Below are 25464 nucleotides of genomic sequence, written 5' to 3' on the forward strand. Positions count from 1 at the left end.
ACTGGGAGCTGGATTAGTTCTTCACTGGGATTATAATCAGACTCCACTGACACTGACAGAGCAGCCCGAGACTCTCCAGGACAGGACGGCTTTGACTTTGTTGTGCAGTTCATGCTGACAGGTGACTCTCTGGCATCTCCAGCCAGCGTGTTTGTGTCAACCCCAGATTTATAATCCCTCCCCATCCCTTTCTCTCTGTCTCCCTTCCCGCTCTCTCTCTCTCTTTCTCTTCCTCCTCGTCCTCTCACTGTCCCCCCACCCTCCTCTGCCCCCTCTCTGTTATTTACCCTGCACCCCTGCTGCCTCCTTCCCCCTGCCCCCGCCCCCCCCTCTCCCCTCTCTCTCTCTCTGTGTTAGGAGGAGCAGCTTTCCTCCCTGGGTTCTGCAGACCCCTGTGTGAGCGCTCTCTCCGGAGGAGGAGGAGGAGGAACCGGGAGCCTAGGGCTGTCCTCCTCCGGCATCTCTTCGGGAATTTCTGGAATCTCGTCCTCTAGCGGCCCCTGGAACGGCGTCCCGGGGCCCGCGCCCCCGCCACTGCCGCCCCCCCCGCTGCCCCCGCCGCGTCTGCACAACGGAGAGCTCCGCGGCATCGCCTTGGCGGCCCCACCCGGCAACCCCTCCAACGCGGCGACTGCGGCCGGCGCCACGGCAACCGCATCAGGACCGGGACTGATGGGTGGAGCAGGAGGAGGAGCAGGACAATAGCAGCTGGGACAGAGAGACAAAACAAACTCAATCACAGAACCCCTGGATGACCAGATGAAAGGAGAGAGACAGAGAGAGAGAGAGAGAACTGCCTTCTTCTGAGGAAGGGAAGACCAAAAAACAAAGAAACGGAGACGTGCAAGAGCAAGACCTTCTCCTCCGTCTGTCCTCTCCCTCTATATCTCCTGCGTCTTCTTAAGCTTCCTCTTTCCCAGAGCAGCAAACTCGTGGCACAGAGCAAGAGAGAGAGAGAGAGTGTGACACAGAGCCCTGATCACAGACACAGAGCTGACAGTGTGACAGAGCCCTGATCACAGACACAGAGGTGACAGTGTGACACTGTTGACAGTGTGACACAGAGCCCTGATCACAGACACAGAGCTGACAGTGTGACACAGAGCCCTGATCACAGACACAGAGGTGACAGTGTGACAGTGTTGACAGTGTGACACAGAGCCCTGATCACAGACACAGAGGTGACAGTGTGACACAGAGCCCTGATCACAGACACAGAGGTGACAGTGTGACAGAGCTGACAGTGTGACACAGAGCCCTGATCACAGACACAGAGGTGACAGTGTGACAGTGTTGACAGTGTGACACAGAGCCCTGATCACAGACACAGAGGTGACAGTGTGACAGTGTTGACAGTGTGACACAGAGCCCTGGTCACAGACACAGAGCTGACAGTGTGACAACACTGACAGTGGTGTGACACAGAGCTGACAGTTTGACACAGAGCTGACAGTGACACAGAGCCCTGGTCACAGACACAGAGCTGACAGTGTGACAGCACTGATAGTGGTGTGACACAGAGCTGACAGTGACACAGAGCCCTGGTCACAGACACAGAGCTGACAGTGTGACAGTGGTGTGACAGTGGTGTGACAGAGCTGACAGTGACACAGAGCCCTGGTCACAGACACAGAGCTGACAGTGTGACAGCACTGACAGTGGTGTGACAGAGCTGACAGTGTGCTGCAGCAGGAGAAACGTTGGCTCTGGTGATGTTTGACGCAGTGCCATCGAGTTCAGACCTCTGGGCCAGTCAGGATCCAGTGGGCTGCCGAATGCCCCCAGGGTAACGGTGACCACAGTGGGGGGGCTGCTGGGGGCTGATGGGGGCTCTGGCATTCTTCTACCAATCATGAAATTGCTCGCGCTGGTGGAATGGGACCAGAACTATGAGCAAAATGCAACTGCACTGGACTGGACTTGACTGGACCGGGCCGACCTGACCCAATGGACTGTTCTTTCCTCACTCAGAACCTTGATCTGATGTTCTTACGAAGCAGTACTAGGTCTGCTGCAGCATTAAAATATTATGTGAATAAACCTGTCTGCTTCTGTCCCTCTCACTCTCTGTCATATCCTCCCTGTGAATCAGCCTTTCACTCTCTCTGTTAGAAATTACCCCTCTGTTACTCTGCCCTGTGTCTCAGGCTGTGAAATTACCCCTCTGTTACTCTGTCCCGTGTCTCAGGCTGTGAAATTACCCCCATGTTACTCTACCCTGTGTCTCAGGCTGTGAAATTACCCCTCTGTTACTCTGCCCTGTGTCTCAGGCTGTGAAATTACCCCTCTGTTACTCTGTCCTGTGTCTCAGGCTGTGAAATTACCCCTCTGTTACTCAGCCCTGTGTCTTCGGCTGTGAAATTTCCCCTTTGTTACTCTGTCCTGTGTCTCGGGCTGTGAAATTACCCCTCTGTTACTCTGTTCTGCATCTCAGGCTGTGAAATTACCCCTCTGTTACTCTGTCCCGTGTCTCAGGCGGTGAAATTACCCCCCTGTTACTCTGCCCTGTGTCTCAGGCTGTGAAATTACCCCTCTGTTACTCTGTCCCGTGTCTCAGGCTGTGAAATTACCCCCCTGTTACTCTGCCCTGTGTCTCAGGCTGTGAAATTACCCCTCTGTTACTCTGTCCCGTGTCTCAGGCTGTGAAATTACCCCCCTGTTACTCTGTCCTGTGTCTCGGGCTGTGAAATTACCCCTCTGTTACTCAACCCTGTGTCTCAGGCTGTGAAATTACCCCTCTGTTACTCTACCCTGTGTCTCAGGCTGTGAAATTACCCCTCTGTTACTCTGTCCTGTGTCTCAGACTGTGAAATTACCCCTCTGTTACTCTGTCCTGTGTCTCAGGCTGTAAAATTACCCCTCTGTTACTCAGCCCTGTGTCTCAGGCTGTGAAATTACCCCTCTGTTACTCAGCCCTGTGTCTCTGGCTGTGAAATTACCCCTGTTACTCTGTCCCGTGTCTCAGGCTGTGAAATTACCCCCGTTACTCAGCCCTGTGTCTCAGGCTGTGAAATTACCCCTATTACTCTGTCCCGTGTCTCGGGCTGTGAAATTACCCCCCTGTTACTCTGTCCTGTGTCTCAGGCTGTGAAATTACCCCTCTTTTACTCTACCCTGTGTCTCAGGCTGTGAAATTACCCCTCTGTTACTCTGCCCTGTGTCTCAGGCTGTGAAAATACCCCTCTGTTACTCTGTCCTGTATCTCAGGCTGTGAAATTACCCCTCTGTTACTCTGTCCTGTGTCTCAGGCTGTGAAATTACCCCTCTGTTACTCTGTCCTGTGTCTCAGGCTGTGAAATTACCCCTCTGTTACTCTGCCCTGTGTCTCAGGCTGTGAAATTACCCCTCTGTTACTCTACCCTGTGTCTCAGGCTGTGAAATTACCCCTCTGTTACTCTGTCCTGTGTCTCAGGCTGTGAAATTACCCCTCTGTTACTCAGCCCTGTGTCTCAGGCTGTGAAATTACCCCTCTGTTACTCTGCCCTGTGTCTCAGGCTGTGAAAATACCCCTCTGTTACTCTGTCCTGTATCTCAGGCTGTGAAATTACCCCTCTGTTACTCTGTCCTGTGTCTCAGGCTGTGAAATTACCCCTCTGTTACTCTGTCCTGTGTCTCAGGCTGTGAAATTACCCCTCTGTTACTCTGTCCTGTGTCTCAGGCTGTGAAATTACCCCTCTGTTACTCTGTCCTGTGTCTCAGGCTGTGAAATTACCCCTCTGTTACTCAGCCCTGTGTCTCAGGCTGTGAAATTACCCCTCTGTTACTCTGTCTTGCTTATTTAATCTCTCTCAGGCTGCAATAGGATTTAATTGTGTCTAAGTGATCCTGGGTATCTGTGTGTGGCAATGTGTGTGTGGCAGTTTTTCAGTGTCTCAGTGTCTCAGGGTATGTCAGTGTGTGTGACAGTGTGTGTCAGTGTGTCTCACTGCGTGTGTGTGTGTCAGTGTGTGTGTGTGTGTCCACCGGGAGGAAGCAGGGGGAGGGGTGAGCTGATGAGTCTGGTGATCATGGCCATTGTAGTGGGGCTCCCCTTTGTCCCAGATGTGCTCCCAGGCAGGTCAGACAGAGGTCAGGGGTCAGGCCTGTGCCCTCAGTGGGGGGGGGGGTGTGTGTGTGAGCGAGTGAGTGAAAATCTCGGGGTGCCAGAATCCGCTAGCTCCCATGTTTGGGGCTCTAGCCACCCGGGTCACAGGTCACAGGTCACACCCGGGGTCACAGGTCACAGACAGACTGACGTGGACGCGGACAGGCCAGCCGTGACAGCAGCCCCACGCGTTCACCCAGCTCCTCCCCTGTCTGTCTCTCTCGCTCCAGCCACTCACACAGCATCATGGAGCCCGGCCTGGAACCTGATTGGCTCATGCGAGGCAGGCAGCCCTCTGATTGGCCAGGCCTCGACGCCGGAGCCCTCCCCCGAGATCCGATTGGCTGACAGAGGGAAAGAAAGGAGAAGGGAAAGAGGAAGCTCGTCGCCGATTGGCTGGCCCCGTCACCGCCTCGTCCCGCGCCCTGCACGCCGATTGGCTGAAGACATCACAGGGGCTCCTGCTATTGGAGGATTTGCACAGAAGGGGCAGTCCCTCCCTCCCTCTCTCTCTCTCTCGTTCTTTCTGATTGGCTGCCCTAAGAACCTCCTTTTTTCCTTTTGCGTTGATTTCTGGATCACACTGGAAGAGCCATGACTGGACTTGATACGATAAGTGACTCCCTGCTTTGTTAGTGAGCCAGCTCGTTGAGCCCAGTCTCTGCTTCGCTCCCTGGTTTGGACTGAGAACAGGAACGACGACACCAGGGAAGAGTAAAACAGAGAATTCTTGGGGGCCTTTTTTTCAGTTTTTCAGTTTTTTCCTCAATCTTCTTCTCTCACTTCTCCTCCTTTCCCTCCTCTCCCATCCTTTGTCAGTCTCTCCTTTCTCCCATCTTTTTCTTACTTCTCTCTCCTCTCTTTTTCCTATTTCTCTCCCTTCCCTCTCCTCTTTCTCTCCTCTCTCTCCTCTCTTTCTCCTCTTGCTCTCCTGTCTCTCTCCTCTCTCTCCTATTTCTCTCCCCCTCTCACTCCTCTCTCTCTCTCCATCTCCCCTCTCTCCCCTCTCCCCTCTTTCTCCTCTTTCTCTCTCTCCTCTTTCTCTCTCCTCTCTCTCCTCTTTCTCCTCTTTCTCTCTCCCCTCTTTCTCCTCTTTCTCTTTCCCCTCTCTCCTCTCTCTCCCCTCTCTCCTCTTTCTCTCTCCTCTCTCTCCTCTTTCTCCTCTTTCTCTCTCCCCTCTCTCCCCTCTCTCCTCTCTCTCCTCTCTCTCCTCTTTCTCTCTCCCCTCTCTCGCTCTCCTCTCTCCCTCCAGGATTCTCTCTGTGTCCGGTCACTCGGTCAGGCCTGGCCGTGTGGCCGGCGGAGGGGGGGGACCGCAGTGTCCCCCCCGAGCTCTGGGCCTGCGGGCTCTGTCCTTCGGGACAGCGAGGGTCAGCTTCTCTGTCCCTCCTCCTCGTGGACACGCTGGACAAGCGCGCTGCTGGGCGCGGTGCGACAATCGCTTTCCTGCCGGAGAGCCGACCAGACAGCAGCACCACAGCCTGGGACCCGTTTCTTCGCTTTATTCCCGTACAAACAAAACAAGCTCGGACCAGAGGCCCAACGTCCTGCTCCTCCTGGGAACGGCGGACACTGCGCCTGGCTGCCGGCCGCCCTCTCCCGTCCCGGACCTCGCGGCCGGATTCGGGCTCGGATTGCTTTCTCACGACAATCGCCGCGGAGCTCCCCGCCCCCCCGCGGACGCTCGGAGACGCCGGGCCGCTCGGCTCGGCCCGGCCCGGCCGTCTCCCGGACCCTTCCTGGGAACTCGGACGGTTTCGCCCGGAAACCTGCCTTCCGGCCTCCTCCTCCTCCTCCTCCTCCTCCTCCTGCGCTCACGCCTTTGGCTCCGTCCTCTGTGTTGAGTCGGCGGCCGGCTGGTCAGTCAGTCGGTCAGGCAGCGGTCGACCGGTCGCCCTGTCGAACGGTTGGTTGAGCAGCGATCAGTCAGTCAGACAGTGATTGGTCGGCGATCGATTGTTCAGTGATCGATTGCTCGGCCGGTCGGTTGATCAGCAATCAATTGCTCGGTGATCGATTGCTCGGCCGGTCGGTTGATCAGCGATCGATTGTTCGGCCGGTCGGTTGATCAGCGATCGATTGCTCGGTGATCGATTGCTCGGCCGGTCGGTTGATCAGCGATCGATTGTTCGGCCGGTTGGTTGATCAGCGATCGATTGCTCGGTGATCGATTGCTCAGCCGGTCGGTTGATCAGCGATCGATCGCTCGGTGATCGATTGCTCAGCCAGTCGGTTGATCGGTGATCGATTGCTCGGTGATCGATTACTCTGCTGGTTGGTTGATCGGCGATCGTTTGCTCGGGCCCGCTGATCGGTGTGACAGAGGCTCGCTGTTCACAAAGGGCTTCTGCGATCTCCTTCTCTTGATTGATTGATTGATTGATTGATTTCTGCGGCCACCCCAGCGCTCGGACACCCCTTGGCCCCCTCCTGCTCCGGGGGCGGGGGGCCGCGTGCCGCCGCAGTGACCGGGCGCAGCTCGCCTTGGTCAGTGGGAGGATGTGTGTGCGTGTGTGCCGCGTGTGTGTTGTGTGTGGGTGTGTATTGCGTGTGTATTGCGTGTGCAGTGTGTGCTGCCGTTCCTCCCTCTCTCTTCTTATGAACAACAGGGTAAAATAAACTATCAGAATGAGACAGGGGTACTGAGAGAGAGTACACACACAGATACAGACACAAACCCGCAACACAGACACAGCAAGACCCACACACACACACACACACAGCCCCCCCCACACACATACCCCGCACACCCCACACACACACACACACACAGCCCCACACACACACAGCCCACCCCCACAAACACATACACAGCCCCACACACACACAGCCCCCACACACCCACACACACACTAATACACACACAGCCCCCACACACACAAACACTAACACACACACAGCCCCCCCCACACACACATTTACACACACACACACACACACACACCCACACACACAGCCCACCCCCACAAACACATACACAGCCCCACACACACACAGCCCCCACACACCCACACACACACTAATACACACACAGCCCCCACACACACAAACACTAACACACACACAGCCCCCCCCACACACACATTTACACACACACACACACATCCCCCACACACCCACACACACACAAACACAAACACACACACAGCCCCCCCCACACACACATTTACACACACACACACACACAGCCCCACACACACACAGCCCACCCCCACAAACACATACACAGCCCCACACACACACACACAGCCCACCCCCACAAACACATACACAGCCCCACACACACACAGCCCCCACACACCCACACACACACTAATACACACACAGCCCCCACACACACAAACACTAACACACACACAGCCCCCCCCACACACACATTTACACACACACACACACACAGCCCCACACACACACAGCCCACCCCCACAAACACATACACAGCCCCACACACACACAGCCCCCACACACCCACACACACACTAATACACACACAGCCCCCACACACACAAACACTAACACACACACAGCCCCCCCCACACACACATTTACACACACACACACAGCCCCACACACACACAGCCCACCCCCACAAACACATACACAGCCCCACACACACACACACACACAAACACTAACACACACACAGCCCCCCCCCCACACACACACACACACACACACACACACACACACACACACACACACACACACACACACACACACACACACACACACACACACACACAATGCCCCCTGGCTCCTCTGCTCCGCTGGAGCTGCACACAGGGGGACAGAAGCCCGACAGAACCGACACCCTGGACCCTTGAAGCCATATACAATAGTGACCCCAGCGCCGCCCTGTGGCGGGTCTGCACTCACTCCCCTCTCTCCCAGCTCTCTCTCCGGCCCCTGCTGAGGGACAGCACTCTGTATATAAGCTTCTCCGCTGGTTAAGGTCATCCTCACTTATGATTATTATTAGGATTATTTTCATTCTTCTTCTTCTTCTTCTTGCTGTTATGATTATTACTGAGCTATCATGATGACTGTAAGGTGTGTATGTATATATTTATTCTGGTTTATTTCATTTCGGGTCTCCGCTGTATCACAATTCTCCTACCAGGGGCTGAAATTTTCTTTTTTACATGAACTTTTCTAAAGTGCTCTAAAGCTCCGCCTCCTCTGCTGTAACCCCTCCCCCCGGCGCTCCATTGGCCCCGCCCGCCAGCCCTGTACATTGTACAGATCTCCTTTAACCCCGCCCCTTCCTTGGCAACCTTAGCCCCGCCCTACCCTTCTTTCTATTTGTACAGAGCTCCCTCCAACCCCGCCCCTCTTTGGCTCGCCCCTGCTTCGGTACACGTAGCCCCGCCCCTGCTCTCCATCATGCCTTTCTATTTGTACAGAGCTGCTTTCTGGCCACGCCCCCGATGAGCCATAGCCCCGCCCCTTTCCTCCTTTCGTGGAACCTGTGTTTTCAGTGTACAGTTGTGGGAGTGGCTGTAAATATTACCAGGAAGAGTATTGAAGTGTGTAATTCCTGCTGTACATGGGTTTGTTATGAATGTTGACATTACTATGACGATGATGAAGACAATTATTATAATTATTATTATTGCGATTCTGTTTATTATCATTGTTCTCTCTGATTTTAATTGATCGACTTCTTTGATCCGGTCATTGATGAATTCTTTATTTACCTTTTTGATTGTTTGTTTGTTTATTTTTGTGAGATTAATAAACGGGAGTTTCTATTTTTGGGGTGGGTGGGGGGGTGGGAGAATCTACAAGATATAAATACATAAATAAATTAATTAATAAATGACATTTTTTCGCTATCTCTTAAAACTGTACATGCATTTATAAGGGAATCTGGTGTACTGTGGTATTGAACTTTTTACAGGCTGATATTCCAGTGTGTCTTTCTCTCTGAACACAGATCACAGGGAAATCTAAAGTGATCCAGGGTGTCTGTGAACACAGACCCCAGGTGTGTGTCAGGTGATCCAGGGTGTCTATCTCCCAGGTTGTATCGCAGGGCAGTGTCTCGCTCAGCAACGTACCAGCGAGAGATAAAACACACTCAGCTGTCTCATTTCGGACATGGTTTATTTGTGTCTCGCTCCGTCACTCCGCAGAAAGAACCAGGGATGAAACAATCAGAAGGGAAACGAAAGCTGAATGTTCAGAGTTTGAGGCACCCTGGGACAGGGAGGGGCTGGCTTCCCACTGCCCTCCTGGACACAGGCTGCAAAAGCCAACATCCACTGGGATTGGCCGAGCCAGGCTCCTGCTGTGATTGGCCGAGCCAGAGACCTGCAGTGATTGGCTGAGCCAGGCTCCTGCTGGGATTGGCCGAGCCAGAGATCTGCAATGATTGGCCGAGCCAGAGATCTGCAATGATTGGCTGAGCCAGGCTCCTGTTGGTATTGGTTGAGCCAGGCTCCTACTGGGATTGGCCGAGCCAGGCTCAACTGTGATTGGCCGAGCCAGGCTCAACTGTGATTGGCTGAGCCAGGCCCCTGCTGTGATTGGCTGAGCCAGGCCCCTGCTGTGATTGGCCGCCTGTGTGTCTCACAGTATGACTATAGCACGATACTGCCTCTATAGTACATCACTGTTTATTGCTACTGCAAAGCCGCCCTGTGGGGAGACGTGGGGACACGACAGAAGCCCAGCGCCGCCTCAGCACACTCTCACGTTACCCCACTCCACCAGGTACTGCACGGTGCCGTCTGGGATCACCCTGCGGGCCAGGATCCTCACCGCCTCTCCCCGCACCCCACAGCCATCACCCAGGGCAGCTCCGGGGCCGCGGGGGCAGGGAGGGGGCAGGAGGAGGAGGGGAGGGCAGGACTCCTGCTTCTGTTTCTGATCAGGCAGCTGAGAAGGCACCCGTGAGAGGGGCAAGACTTCCTGCTGGAACTGGCAGGGGTCCTCGTCACTGAGGGAGAGAGAGGAGAGTGGAGCATCAGTACACTGGACTGTGTACAGTGATATACAGGGTGTACAGTGATATACAGTGTGTCAGACTGTGTTACAGACTGTGTACAGTGATATACAGGGTGTACAGTGATATACAGTGTGTCAGACTGTGTTACAGACTGTGTACAGTGATATACAGGGTGTACAGTGATATACAGTGTGTCAGACTGTGTTACAGACTGTGTACAGTGATATACAGGGTGTACAGTGATATACAGGGTGTCAGACTGTGTTACAGACTGTGTACAGTGATATACAGGGTGTACAGTGATATACAGGGTGTCAGACTGTGTTACAGGCTGTGTACAGTGATATACAGGGTGTACAGTGATATACAGTGTGTCAGACTGTGTTACAGGCTGTGTACAGTGATATACAGGGTGTACAGTGAAATACAGTGTGTCAGACTGTGTTACAGACTGTGTACAGTGATATACAGGGTGTACAGTGATATACAGTGTGTCAGACTGTGTTACAGACTGTGTACAGTGATATACAGGGTGTCAGACTGTGTTACAGACTGTGTACAGTGATATACAGGGTGTTCAGTGATATACAGTGTGTCAGACTGTGTTACAGGCTGTGTACAGTGATATACAGGGTGTACAGTGATATACAGTGTGTCAGACTGTGTTACAGACTGTGTACAGTGATATACAGGGTGCACAGTGATATACAGTGTGTCAGACTGTGTTACAGACTGTGTACAGTGATATACAGGGTGTACAGTGAAATACAGTGTGTCAGACTGAGTAACAGACTGTGTACAGTGATATACAGGGTGTACAGTGATATACAGTGTGTCAGACTGTGTTACAGACTGTGTACAGTGATATACAGGGTGTCAGACTGTGTTACAGGCTGTGTACAGTGATATTCAGGGTGTACAGTGATATACAGTGTGTCAGACTGTGTTACAGACTGTGTACAGTGATATACAGGGTGTACAGTGATATACAGTGTGTCAGACTGTTACAGACTGTGTACAGTGATATACAGGGTGTACAGTGATATACAGTGTGTCAGACTGTGTTACAGACTGTGTACAGTGATATACAGGGTGTACAGTGATATACAGTGTGTCAGACTGTGTTACAGGCTGTGTACAGTGATATACAGTGTGTCAGACTGTGTTACAGACTGTATACAGTGATATACAGGGTGTACAGTGAAATACAGTGTGTCAGACTGTGTTACAGACTGTGTACAGTGATATACAGGGTGTGAGATGGTGTTCAGTGATATACAGGGTGTGAGATGGTGGACACACTCACCTGTAGTGGTGCAGAGAACCTGTGTCAGGGGGTCCTCTGCAGGACGAGGGGTGACATGAGGCAAACATCCTCTTCGGAGGAGAACTGGAAAGAGAGACAGGCAGTGAGACTGACTGACTGTCTGTCTGACTGTCTAACTGACTGTGTCTAACTCAGACTGTCTGAGTTTCTGTCTGACTGTCTGACAAACTAACTGTCTGACTGACTTTCTGACTGTCTCACTGACCGACTGTCTGACTGACTGACTGTCTTACTCACTGTCTGAGTGTTTGTCTGATAGTTTGACTGTCCGATTGACTGTCCTACTGTCTGACCCAATTCGTCCTGGGCCACCCGTTGCCATGGAAACCTACTGACCAGGCGCTCAGTGGCTCTGCAGGCCTCCTGAAGCTGTAGACGCTGGCCCCGCCCACGTAACCCTGGTAACACTGACTCAGGGGCGCCGGGTGGGACATCACATCCTGGGGGCGTGGCTTTAGGGAGCAAATCAGAGACACAGTTGTCGTGGACCAATCAGAGCACAGACAAACTGTCATAAGGACAGGAGACACAGAGAGGGAGAGGAGATCAGAGAAGCCCTTGATAATCAACACACAGAACAGGACAGGACAGGAGACACAGTGAGAGAGAGGAGATCACAGGGAGCCCCTCAGTCATAAACACACACAGCAGGACAGGAGACACAGTGAGAGAGAGGAGATCACAGAGAGTACCTCAGTCATAAACACAAAAAGCAGGACAGGAGACAGTGAGAGAGAGGAGATCACAGAGAGTACCTCAGTCATAAACACACACAGCAGGACAGGAGACACAGTGAGAGAGAGAGAGGAGAGCACAGGGAGTCCCTCAGTCATAAACACACACAGCAGGACAGGAGACACAGTGAGAGAGAGGAGATCACAGAGAGTACCTCAGTCATAAACACACACAGCAGGACAGGAGACACAGTGAGAGAGAGGAGATCACAGAGAGTACCTCAGTCATAAACACACACAGCAGGACAGGAGACACAGTGAGAGAGAGGAGATCACAGAGAGTACCTCAGTCATAAACACACACAGCAGGACAGGAGACACAGTGAGAGAGAGGAGAGCACAGGGAGTCCCTCAGTCATAAACACACACAGCAGGACAGGAGACACGGTGAGAGAGAGGAGATCATAGAGAGCCCCTCAGTCATAAACACACACAGCAGGACAGGAGACACGGTGAGAGAGAGGAGATCACAGAGAGTACCTCAGTCATAAACACACACAGCAGGACAGGAGACACAGTGAGAGAGAGGAGATCACAGAGAGTACCTCAGTCATAAACACACACAGCAGGACAGGAGACACAGTGAGAGAGAGGAGAGCACAGGGAGTCCCTCAGTCATAAACACACACAGCAGGACAGGAGACACGGTGAGAGAGAGGAGATCATAGAGAGCCCCTCAGTCATAAACACACACAGCAGGACAGGAGACACAGTGAGAGAGAGGAGAGCACAGAGAGTACCTTAGTCATAAACACACACAGCAGGACAGGAGACACAGTGAGAGAGAGGAGATCACAGAGAGTACCTCAGTCATAAACACACACAGCAGGACAGGAGACACAGTGAGAGAGAGAGAGGAGAGCACAGGGAGTCCCTCAGTCATAAACACACACAGCAGGACAGGAGACACAGTGAGAGAGAGGAGATCATAGAGAGCCCCTCAGTCATAAACACACACAGCAGGACAGGAGACACAGTGAGAGAGAGGAGATCACAGAGAGTACCTCAGTCATAAACACACACAGCAGGACAGGAGACACAGTGAGAGAGAGAGAGGAGAGCACAGGGAGTCCCTCAGTCATAAACACACACAGCAGGACAGGAGACACAGTGAGAGAGAGGAGATCACAGGGAGTCCCTCAGTCATAAACACACACAGCAGGACAGGAGACACAGTGAGAGAGAGGAGATCACAGAGAATCACAGCAGGAAAGGAGACACGTGTCGCACCTGGGAGTCCTGGAGGCGCCGTCTGGATTTCCGACTGTCGGGATCGGCGCTCTTCCTCTGGCTCAGCACCGAGAGGGGACTGGAGACAGGAGGGTGTTAAAGACACACGGCAGAATCACAGAGACGACAGCTAGACAACTGACACTACAGGTCCGCCTGTGTCCAGTGTGTGTGTCCAGGCTGTGGACACTGAGCCTGTCCTCTCTGTGTTGTCAGGTCTGCCTGTGTCCAGTGTCTGTGTCCAGGCTGTGGACACTGAGCCTGTCCTCTCTGTGTAGTCAGGTCTGTCTGTGTCCAGGCTGTGGACACTGAGCCTGTCCTCTCTGTGTAGTCAGGTCTGTCTGTGCCCAGGCTGTGGACACTGAGCTTGTCCTGTCTGGACAGCCAGGTCAGCCTGTATCCAGTGTCTGTGTCCAGGCTGTGGACACTGAGCCTGTCCTCTCTGTGTAGTCAGGTCTGTCTGTGTCCAGGCTGTGGACACTGAGCCTGTCCTCTCTGGACAGCCAGGTCTGCCTGTGTCCAGTGTGTGTGTCCAGGCTGTGGACACTGAGCCTGTCCTCTCTGTGTAGTCAGGTCTGTCTGTGTCCAGGCTGTGGACACTGAGCCTCTCCTCTCTGGACAGCAAGGTCTGCCTGTGTCCAGTGTCTGTGTCCAGGCTGTGGACACTGAGCCTGTCCTCTCTGTGTAGTCAAGTCTGCCTGTGTCCAGTGTCTGTGTCCAGGCTGTGGACACTGAGCCTGTCCTCTCTGGACAGCCAGGTCAGCCTGTATCCAGTGTCTGTGTCCAGGCTGTGGACACTGAGCCTGTCCTCTCTGTGTAGTCAGGTCTGCCTGTGTCCAGTGTGTGTGTCCAGGCTGTGGTCACTGAGCCTGTCCTCTCTGGACAGCGCCAGGTCTGCCTGTGTCCAGTGTCTCTGTCCAGGCTGTGGTCACTGAGCCTGTCCTCTCTGGACAGCCAGGTCTGCCTGTGTCCAGTGTCGGTGTCCATTTCTCTCACCTCCTCCGAGTCTGTGTTGTTAGACCCTTGTGTGAGATGATGGCAGGTGGATCGGGGGTGAGAGGTGAAGGGTCGGAGGTCAGGGGAGGCGGGGCTCGGACCTGGAGCCCAAACAGACATTTCTTCTTCTTAATCTCCTTCCCAGAAACAAACCTCCAATACAAGCAGAACAGCAGCAAGAACGACAGTTTTAGTGTTCATGATCACGGCGACTGTGTAACACAGCAGCAGTGACACGCGGGTTAAAAAAAAGCAGTAGTCCAGTCCAGTCCAGTCCAGCAATCACACAGTCAGGACACTGTAGTCCAGTCCAGTCTAGTCCAGTCCAGCAATCACACAGTCAGGACACTGTAGTCTAGTCCAGTCCAGCAATCACACAGTCAGGACACTGTAGTCCAGTCCAGTCTAGTCCAGTCCAGCAATCACACAGTCAGGACACTGTAGTCCAGTCCAGTCCAGCAATCACACAGTCAGGACACTGTAGTCTAGTCCAGTCCAGCAATCACACAGTCAGGACACTGTAGTCCAGTCCAGTCCAGTCCAGTCCAGCAATCACACAGTCAGGACACTGTAGTCCAGTCCAGTCCAGCAATCACACAGTCAGGACACTGTAGTCCAGTCCAGTCCAGCAATCACACAGTCAGGACACTGTAGTCCAGTCCAGTCCAGTCCAGCAATCACACAGTCAGGACACTGTAGTCCAGTCCAGTCCAGTCCAGTCCAGCAATCACACAGTCAGGACACTGTAGTGCAGTCCAGTCCAGTCCAGTTCAGCAATCACACAGTCAGGACACTGTAGTCCAGTCCAGTCCAGTCCAGTCCAGCAATCACACAGTCAGGACACTGTAGTGCAGTCCAGTCCAGTCCAGCAATCACACAGTCAGGACACTGTAGTCCAGTCCAGCAATCACACAGTCAGGACACTGTAGTGCAGTCCAGTCCAGCAATCACACAGTCAGGACACTGTAGTCCAGTCCAGTCCAGTCCAGCAATCACACAGTCAGGACACTGTAGTGCAGTCCAGTCCAGTCCAGCAATCACACAGTCAGGACACTGTAGTCCAGTCCAGCAATCACACAGTCAGGACACTGTAGTGCAGTCCAGTCCAGTCCAGCAATCACACAGTCAGGACACTGTAGTGCAGTCCAGTCCAGTCCAGCAATCACACAGTCAGGACACTGTAGTGCAGTCCAGTCCAGCAATCACACAGTCAGGATATTGTAGTGCAGTCCAGTCCAGTCCAGCAATCACACAGTCAGGACACTGTAGTGCAGTCCAGTCCAGTCCAGCAATCACACAGTCAGGACACTGTAGTCCAGTCCAGCAATCACACAGTCAGGACACTGTAGTGCAGTCCAGTCCAGCAATCACACAGTCAGGACACTGTAGTCCAGTCCAGCAATCACACAGTCAGGACACTGTAGTCCAGTCCAGCAATCACACAGTCAGGACACTGTAGTCCAGTCCAGTCCAGTCCAGTCCAGCAATCACACAGTCAGGACACTGTAGTGCAGTCCAGTCCAGTCCAGCAATCACAGAGTCAGGACACTGTAGTGCAGTGCAGTCCAGTCCAGTCCAGTCCAGCAATCACACAGTCAGGACACTGCAGTGCAGTCCAGTCCAGTCCAGCAATCACACAGTCAGGGCACTGTAGTGCAGTCCAGTCCGGTGCAGTCTGTCCAGTGCAGTCGAGTCCAGTCCAGTGTCTCCAGTCTCTCACCTGTCTTTATGGGAGGTCAGAGCGTTCAGAAGGTTGTGAGAGCGATCCTGTTTGGGCGTGTCTGAGAGCTGAGAGAGGAGACAGGAGACAGGGGAGAGGAGAGAGAAAGAGTTAGGCAGGCAGAGAGAAACTCAGGGCTCGGGTAGTGAACTCCAGCACCAGTGCCGCAGTCCCGCCCGTGGCCACCGGAGGGCGACACCACCAGTTCACAGCCAGCCAGAGCTTGAGAGAAACCAGGCCCAGGGCGTTCGCACTCGCCAGCACAGCTCAGTCCGCAGGAGGACTTGTCTGCTCTGTGTCCCCCGAGCTCGGGAGCATTCTGGGGGTGACAGGGCTGCTCCTGCTGTGCCCCAGAGCTCTGGAGCTGTACCCCCCAGGATATCAGAGTCTCCCCCCCCCCGAGCTCTTTCAGATCAAGACTCCACAAGGTAATTGGTTAACGAGGCGGGTCGGCAGGTCTTGAGGGCAGGGTAATTGGTTAACGAGGCGGGTCGTGAGGGCAGGGTAATTGGTTAACGAGGTGGGTCGGCGGGTCTTGAGGGCAGGGTAATTGGTTAACGAGGTGGGTCGGCGGGTCATTAGGGCAGGGTAATTGGTTAACGAGGTGGGTCGGCGGCTCATGAGGGCAGCGTGACGAGTCCTACCGGCCCCAGCAGTAGGGAGTCCCAGTTCTCGTTGGCGAAGGACAGGATCTCCCTCTCGAAGTCGAAGTACTTCCTCCGGCAGCACAGGGACAAGTGATACAGCACCAGGTGGGCCAGGTCCACCCTGAGGTCCAGCAGATAGGCAGCAGCGGTCAGCACCCAAGAGCAACAGCGCCCCCTGGGGGCAGGGTACAGGGACACAGAGACCAGACTCCCCCTCTGGGGACAGAGACACAGAGACACAGACCAGACTGCCCCCTGGGGACAGGACACAGGGACACAGAGACACAGAAACACAGAGACACAGAGACCAGACTGCCCCCTGGGGACAGAGACACAGAGACACAGAGACCAGACTGCCCCTCTGGGGACAGAGACACAGAGACACAGACCAGACTGCCCCCTGGGGACAGAGACACAGAGACACAGAGACCAGACTGCCCCCTGGGGACAGAGACACAGAGACACAAAAGGGAGTTCTCACCAGCTCATGGGGAGTCTGCTCACAGCCTCTGGCCCCGTGGTGCAGACAGAGCAGTCGAAGTGGTAGAACCTGCACAGAGAGAGAAGCCACAGCACCAGTACAGCCCAGCCCAGCACAGAACAGCAGGATCCAGCACAAAACGCACCCCTCCACTGGGACAGTACAGTATACCACTACACCCTCTCTCCAGTACAGTACAGTATAACACAACCCCGTCTCTCCACTGGGACAGTACAGTATAACACTACACCTTCTCTCCAGTACAGTACAGTATAACACTACACCTTCTCTCCATTGGGACAGTACAGTATAACACTACACCTTCTCTCCAGTACAGTACAGTATAACACTACACCGTCTCTCCACTGGGACAGTACAGTGTAACACTACACCGTCTCTCCACTGGGACAGTACAGTGTAACACTACACAGTCTCTCCAGTACAGTACAGTATAACACTACACCTTCTCTCCAGTACAGTACAGTATAACACTACACCCTCTCTCTCCACTGGGACAGTACAGTATAACACTACACCATCTCTCCACTACAGTACAGTATAATACTACACCGTCTCTCCACTGGGACAGTACAGTGTAACACTACACAGTCTCTCCAGTACAGTACAGTATAACACTACACAGTCTCTCCAGTACAGTACAGTATAACACTACACCGTCTCTCCACTGGGACAGTACAGTATAACACTACACCATCTCTCCAGTACAGTACAGTATAACACTACACCGTCTCTCCACTACAGTACAGTATAACACTACACAGTCTCTCCAGTACAGTACAGTATAACACTTCACCTTCTCTCCACTGGGACAGTACAGTATAACACTACACAGTCTCCCCACTGGGACAGTACAGTATAACACTACACCCTCTCTCCACTGGGACAGTACAGTATAACACTACACAGTCTCTCCAGTACAGTACAGTATAACACTACACCTTCTCTCCACTGGGACAGTACAGTATAACACTACACCATCTCTCCAGTACAGTACAGTATAACACTACACCGTCTCTCCACTGGGACAGTACAGTATAACACTACACCTTCTCTCCAGTACAGTACAGTATAACACTACACCCTCTCTCCACTGGGACAGTACAGTATAACACTACACAGTCTCTCCAGTACAGTACAGTATAACACTTCACCTTCTCTCCACTGGGACAGTACAGTATAACACTACACAGTCTCCCCACTGGGACAGTACAGTATAACACTACACCCTCTCTCCACTGGGACAGTACAGTATAACACTACACAGTCTCTCCAGTACAGTACAGTATAACACTACACCGTCTCTCCACTGGGACAGTACAGTATACCACTACACCCTCTCTCCAGTACAGTACAGTATAACACTACACCTTCTCTCTCCACTGGGACAGTACAGTATAACACTACACCATCTCTCCAGTACAGTACAGTATAACACTACACCTTCTCTCCACTGGGACAGTACAGTATAACACTACACAGTCTCCCCACTGGGACAGTACAGTATAACACTACACCCTCTCTCCACTGGGACAGTACAGTATAACACTACACCCTCTCTCCACTGGGACAGTACAGTATAACACTACACAGTCTCTCCAGTACAGTACAGTATAACACTACACCCTCTCTCCACTGGGACAGTACAGTATAACACTACACCTTCTCTCTCCACTGGGACAGTACAGTATAACACTACACAGTCTCTCCAGTACAGTACAGTATAACACTACACCTTCTCTCCAGTACAGTACAGTATAACACTACACCCTCTCTCTCCACTGGGACAGTACAGTGTAACACTACACCCTCTCTCCAGTACAGTACAGTGTAACACTACACCGTCTCTCCAGTACAGTACAGTATAACACTACACCTTCTCTCTCCACTGGGACAGTACAGTATAACACTACACAGTCTCTCCAGTACAGTACAGTATAACACTACACCGTCTCTCCACTGGGACAGTACAGTATAACACTACACTCTCTCTCACCTGTCTCCGTACAGCAGGGGTTTGCTCAGACACTGAGTACAGGCCTCATGGAACCACTGGCCACAGCTGCGACACTGAAGCATCTTGAGATTCCACCTGTAAGAACACAGACATGGGCCTGTGACATCACCTCACTGTAACTGAGCACTGTGACATCACCTCGCTGTAACTGAGCACTGTGACATCACCTCACTGTAACATCACATCACTGTTACTGAGCACTGTGACATCACCTCGCCGTAACACAGCCCTGTGACATCACCACACCGTAACCCAGCCCTGTGACATCACCACACCGTAACTGAGCACTGCGACATCACCTCGCTGTAACATCACTGTAACAGCACTGTGACATCGCCGCAGCAGTAAGTGTGACAGTGCAGTGACAACGCAATGCAGCACTGTAACAGTGTGACATCATTGTAAAAACGCAGCAGCAATATTTAAAGACCAACCTGTAGAGGCAGGACAGAAAATCTGAGGCAGAGAATAGGAGACGGGACTTAACCGGGGGCGGGGGGGGACAGGACAGGAGGCTCTTCTGTACATAGAGGGGGGTGGGGGTGGGGAACAAGCTGGATGAGCTCCTCCAGTCAGGAAAGGAGGCTCTTCTGTACACAGAGGGGGGTGGGGGTGGGGAACAAGCTGCCCAGCCATATTGTTGAAGCCGATACCCGGGTTAATGGATGGGTAATACTCTCAGGACACAGCTGGATGAGCTCCTCAGACCAGTTAGACACTAGGAATCAAAACAGACTACAGCAACCAGACCCTTCTTCAGCTCTTGAAATGATGTCATCGTTAAATGATTGTAAAAGGCACGCCATTGGGCCAGTGCAGCTGTCACTCACTCTCCAGGCCCGGCGCAGTAGCAGTAGCACTGCTGCTGATTGGTCAGGTGCTGGGGATCCCAGTCCAGTGCCGACAGCTGATAGGGCAGGCGAACCTTCATGGCCTGCATGAGGCGGGCGAAGCGCCCTCTCTTCATGGCGCCCCCTCTCTGTGTGGAGGATTAACAGCAGTCAGTGTGTGTGTGTGTGTGTGTCCGTGTGTGTGTCAGTGCGTGTCTGTGTGTCAGCATGTCAGTGTCTGTGTGTCAGTATGTCAGTGTCTGTGTGTCAGTTTGTGTCAGTGTTTGTGTGTCAGTTTGTGTCAGTGCGTGTCTGTGTGTCAGTATGTCAGCATGTCAGTGTCTGTGTGTCAGTTTGTGTCAGTGCGTGTGTCAGCTTGTGTGTCAAAGTGTCAGTGTGTGTGTGAGTCAGAGTGTCGGAGTGTCAGTATGTCAGTATGTCAGTGTTTGTGTGTCAGTTCATGTGTCAGTTTGTGTGTCAAAGTGTCAGTGTCAGTGTCAGTGTGAGTCAGAGTGTCAGAGTGTCAGTATGTCAGTATGTCAGTGTTTGTGTGTCAGTGCATGTGTCAGTTTGTGTGTCAAAGTGTCAGTGTCAGTGTCAGAGTGTCAGAGTGTCTGATGGTGATTGTGTGTTGCTACCCAGGGTGCAACAGTGGTTAATTAGCAGGAAGTTAATCACCTTGGTCGCCACTGCAAACACACACTGTCGGCACACCCAGGTGCTGCTGTCGGCCTCGGGCTCGATGGCGGGGGTGTGGCACTGCGGGTGGTACCCTGGAAGACAGGAGGCCAGCGGCTGGTTACCCCTGCTCGCCGGGGGGCAGGACGGCGACGGGCTGTCCGGCGGGGGGGCACGTTACCGTGGCGACACTTGCGGCAGTTGAAGAGTGGGTCTTTGTGGGGCGGAGCTTCACACACACAGCACACACCCTCCAGAGCAGCTGAGACTGAGACACAGAGAGAGAGAGGTTAATACACACACAGCACACACCCTCCAGAGCAGCTGAGACTGAGACACAGAGAGAGAGAGGGGTTAATACACACACAGCACACACCCTCCAGAGCAGCTGAGACTGAGACACAGAGAGAGAGAGAGAGAGGGGTTAATACACACACAGCACACACCCTCCAGAGCAGCTGAGACTGAGACACAGAGAGAGAGAGGTTAATACACACACAGCACACACCCTCCAGAGCAGCTGAGACTGAGACACAGAGAGAGAGAGAGGGGTTAATACACACACAGCACACACCCTCCAGAGCAGCTGAGACTGAGACACACAGAGAGAGAGAGGGGTTAATACACACACAGCACACACCCTCCAGAGCAGCTGAGACTGAGACACAGAGAGAGAGAGAGGGGGGTTAATACACACACAGCACACACCCTCCAGAGCAGCTGAGACTGAGACACAGAGAGAGAGAGAGAGAGGGGTTAATACACACACAGCACACACCCTCCAGAGCAGCTGAGACTGAGACACAGAGAGAGAGAGGGGTTAATACACACACAGCACACACCCTCCAGAGCAGCTGAGACTGAGACACAGAGAGAGAGAGAGGGGGGTTAATACACACACAGCACACACCCTCCAGAGCAGCTGAGACTGAGACATAGAGAGAGAGAGAGGGGTTAATACACACACAGCACACACCCTCCAGAGCAGCTGAGACTGAGACACAGAGAGAGAGAGAGGGGGGTTAATACACACACAGCACACACCCTCCAGAGCAGCTGAGACTGAGACACAGAGAGAGAGAGAGAGAGGGGTTAATACACACACAGCACACACCCTCCAGAGCAGCTGAGACTGAGACACAGAGAGAGAGGGGTTAATACACACACAGCACACACCCTCCAGAGCAGCTGAGACTGAGACACAGAGAGAGAGAGAGGGGGGTTAATACACACACAGCACACACCCTCCAGAGCAGCTGAGACTGAGACACAGAGAGAGAGAGAGGGGTTAATACACACACAGCACACACCCTCCAGAGCAGCTGAGACTGAGACACAGAGAGAGAGAGAGGGGTTAATACACACACAGCACACACCCTCCAGAGCAGCTGAGACTGAGACACAGAGAGAGAGAGAGAGGGGTTAATACACACACAGCACACACCCTCCAGAGCAGCTGAGACTGAGACACAGAGAGAGAGAGAGAGGGGTTAATACACACACAGCACACACCCTCCAGAGCAGCTGAGACTGAGACACAGAGAGAGAGAGGGGTTAATACACACACAGCACACACCCTCCAGAGCAGCTGAGACTGAGACACAGAGAGAGAGGGGTTAATACACACACAGCACACACCCTCCAGAGCAGCTGAGACTGAGACACAGAGAGAGAGGGGTTAATACACACACAGCACACACCCTCCAGAGCAGCTGAGACTGAGACACAGAGAGAGAGAGAGGGGGGTTAATACACACACAGCACACACCCTCCAGAGCAGCTGAGACTGAGACACAGAGAGAGAGAGAGGGGGGTTAATACACACACAGCACACACCCTCCAGAGCAGCTGAGACTGAGACACAGAGAGAGAGAGAGGGGTTAATACACACACAGCACACACCCTCCAGAGCAGCTGAGACTGAGACACAGAGAGAGAGAGGGGTTAATACACACACAGCACACACCCTCCAGAGCAGCTGAGACTGAGACACAGAGAGAGAGAGGGGTTAATACACACACAGCACACACCCTCCAGAGCAGCTGAGACTGAGACACAGAGAGAGAGAGAGGGGTTAATACACACACAGCACACACCCTCCAGAGCAGCTGAGACTGAGACACAGAGAGAGAGAGAGGGGTTAATACACACACAGCACACACCCTCCAGAGCAGCTGAGACTGAGACACAGAGAGAGAGAGAGGGGTTAATACACACACAGCACATACCCTCCAGAGCAGCTGAGACTGAGACACAGAGAGAGAGGGGTTAATACACACACAGCACACACCCTCCAGAGCAGCTGAGACTGAGACACAGAGAGAGAGAGAGGGGTTAATACACACACAGCACACACTCTCCAGAGCAGCTGAGACTGAGACAGAGAGAGAGGGGTTCATACAGACACACTGACTGGACACTCCAGTACATGAACACTGCACTGAGAGAGAGAGGGGTTCACACAGACACACTGACTGGACACTCCAGTACATGAACACTGCACTGAGAGAGAGAGGGGTTCATACAGACACACTGACTGGACACTCCAGTACATGAACACTGCACTGAGAGAGAGAGGGGTTCATACAGACACACTGACTGGACACTCCAGTACATGAACACTGCACTGAGAGAGAGGGGTTCATACACACACACTGACTGGACACTCCAGTACATGAACACTGCACTGAGAGAGAGAGGGGTTCATACAGACACACTGACTGGACACTCCAGTACATGAACACTGCACTGAGAGAGAGAGGGGTTCATACAGACACACTGACTGGACACTCCAGTACATGAACACTGCACTGAGAGAGAGAGGGGTTCATACACACACACTGACTGGACACTCCAGTACATGAACACTGCACTGAGAGAGAGAGGGGTTCATACACACACACTGACTGGACACTCCAGTACATGAACACTGCACTGAGAGAGACCCAGAGAGCAGGGGACATCTTTCTCATTTTCCAATATTCTTATTAATAAATAATGGAACAGATCTCTGTGTCTTACAGGAGTGGATATCTTTCCTCAGGACCCAGAACTCGGAGTTGTCTTCAAATCGCACAAGACAGCACTGTCTGACCTCATCGACCTGCGAGAGAGAGTGGACACTGACACCCACTGACACCCAGCACTGACACACTGACACCCAGCACGGACAAACTGACACCCACTGACACACAGCACAGACACGCTATCAGATGCTGTCAGACACAGAAACACAATCAGGAACAGACACATACAGATTCAGTTAGACACAGACGCACAGACTGACACACAGCCAGATACAGACTGACACACAATTAGATGCAGTCAGTCAGACACACACACAGTCAGACAGTCAGACACCCACACACAGAGTGACACACAGACACACAGACAGTCAGACACACAGTCAGACCGTCAGACTGACACACACACAGTCAGAGTGACACAAAGACACACAGACATACACACACAGTGAGAGTGACACACAGACACACAGTCAGACAATCAGACTGACACACACACAGTCAGAGTGACACACACACACACAGTCAGACCGTCAGACTGACACACACACACAGTCAGAGTGACACACACACACAGTCAGACCGTCAGACTGACACACACACACAGTCAGACTGACACACAGACACACAGTCAGACAGTCAGACTGACACACAGACACACGGTCAGACAGTCAGACTGACACACACACAGTCAGACCGTTAAACTGACACACACACACGGTCAGACTGACACACAGACACACAGTCAGACAGTCAGACTGACACACACACAGTCAGACCGTTAGACTGACACACACACACGGTCAGACTGACACACACACAGTCAGACTGACACACACACACACACTGACTCTTTTGACGTTGCCCAGGTACAGCAGTCCGTCGCTCCAGCGCGCCAGCACGTCGTCTCCCTCACCGAGACTCGACATTCCTGAGCGACAGAGGGGACAGGTCAGTGGGTCAGTGACCCCCGCCGGACACACGCGTGGCGTGGGCAGCGCCGGCCACGCCGCCGCCCCAGCCGCACGCGCCTCCGAAAACACGGGCTGAGCTGCCGTCTCGGGCCACGGCGACCACAAACTCGCACGAAAAACAACGGCAACAACAACAACAACAACAAAAAACAACACAAATACGCAACGACCGCAAAGGCGATGAGAATAAGGGCAACGTAGCTCCCACGCAGGAGGAATACAAATATAAACACGTCCGCCTAGAGACAGAGAGACAGAGACATTTCCAGACGGACAGACCCCGTGCCTACCTGCTATCTGGCGAGCTGGCGGGTCTGTCCGTCTGGGTCTGTCACTCATTTCAAAACCTCGACATGAAACCTCTCGTCACAGTGATTTCTCTCTCTCTCTCTCCCTCTCTCCTCTTCTCCTCTCTTCTCTCTCGCCTCCAGCTCTCGGTCTCGGTCTCTGACTTCACTCCAGCGTCCGCTGTCCGTCAGCCTGTCTGTGTTTCCGTGTTTCTGCGTCTCCGTACCGCCGTGTTTCTGTCCGTCTCTGTGTCTCTGTCCGTCTGTCACTCAGCAATGTCACCCACCCACCCCCTCCTCGCCTCTCCGCCTGTCGCTCCGTCTCGGTCGGTCAGTCGGTCGGTCCGCCGGCCCGTGTCGTCATGCTCCGGCTCGGCTCGGCTCGGGTCGGCTCGGTTCCGTTCGGCTGGGCTCGGCTCTTCCCCCGGCCCGGCCCGGCCCGGCTCGGCTCGGCTCGGCTCGGCTCGG

At 53.3% G+C, this 25464-nt stretch overlaps 2 protein-coding genes across 21 annotated transcripts in view; one reads left to right on the plus strand and one right to left on the minus strand.

Moving 5' to 3' along the window:
* Positions 1–8917, plus strand: part of syngap1b (synaptic Ras GTPase activating protein 1b) — a 90372-nt gene extending 81455 nt beyond the window's left edge. For 5 of the 18 annotated variants that reach the window (XM_088631068.1, XM_088631072.1, XM_088631078.1 and 2 more), the window contains one exon: positions 4315–8917. In XM_088631068.1, the coding sequence (XP_088487194.1) occupies positions 4315–4432 (118 nt within the window). In that variant the 3' untranslated portion in view covers positions 4433–8917. Of the gene's footprint in view, positions 1–357 lie in introns of all 18 variants that reach the window. The other 13 variants (XM_088631065.1, XM_088631066.1, XM_088631075.1 and 10 more) reach the window with 10 other exon arrangements.
* A 256-nt stretch (positions 8918–9173) lies between these two features.
* phf1 (PHD finger protein 1) lies at positions 9174–25290 on the minus strand. Of its 3 annotated transcripts, XR_015936296.1 has the most exons (16): positions 25000–25290; positions 24587–24666; positions 23734–23815; positions 20894–20980; positions 20713–20807; positions 20035–20183; positions 19184–19279; positions 17170–17238; positions 16686–16809; positions 16042–16109; positions 14322–14474; positions 13326–13404; positions 11698–11813; positions 11341–11424; positions 9582–10025; positions 9174–9530 (listed from the first exon to the last, which is right to left on the minus strand). XR_015936296.1 is itself a non-coding variant. In XM_088631085.1 (15 exons), exons 1-15 carry the CDS (start codon positions 25046–25048, stop codon positions 9767–9769), a joined length of 1590 nt encoding a protein of 529 aa, XP_088487211.1. In that variant the 5' UTR covers positions 25049–25290; the 3' UTR covers positions 9174–9766. The 3 variants fall into 3 exon arrangements, 2 of the variants coding, with proteins under 2 accessions (XP_088487211.1, XP_088487213.1); XM_088631085.1 differs by having other exon boundaries at positions 9174–10025; XM_088631087.1 differs by lacking the exon at positions 20894–20980 and having other exon boundaries at positions 9174–10025.
* Positions 25291–25464: the final 174 nt, after the last annotated feature.

The sequence above is a fragment of the Lepisosteus platostomus genome, chromosome 5 (assembly GCF_059453375.1).
Source record: "Lepisosteus platostomus isolate fLepPlt1 chromosome 5, fLepPlt1.hap1, whole genome shotgun sequence".
NCBI classification, from domain to species: Eukaryota; Metazoa; Chordata; class Actinopteri; order Semionotiformes; family Lepisosteidae; genus Lepisosteus; species Lepisosteus platostomus.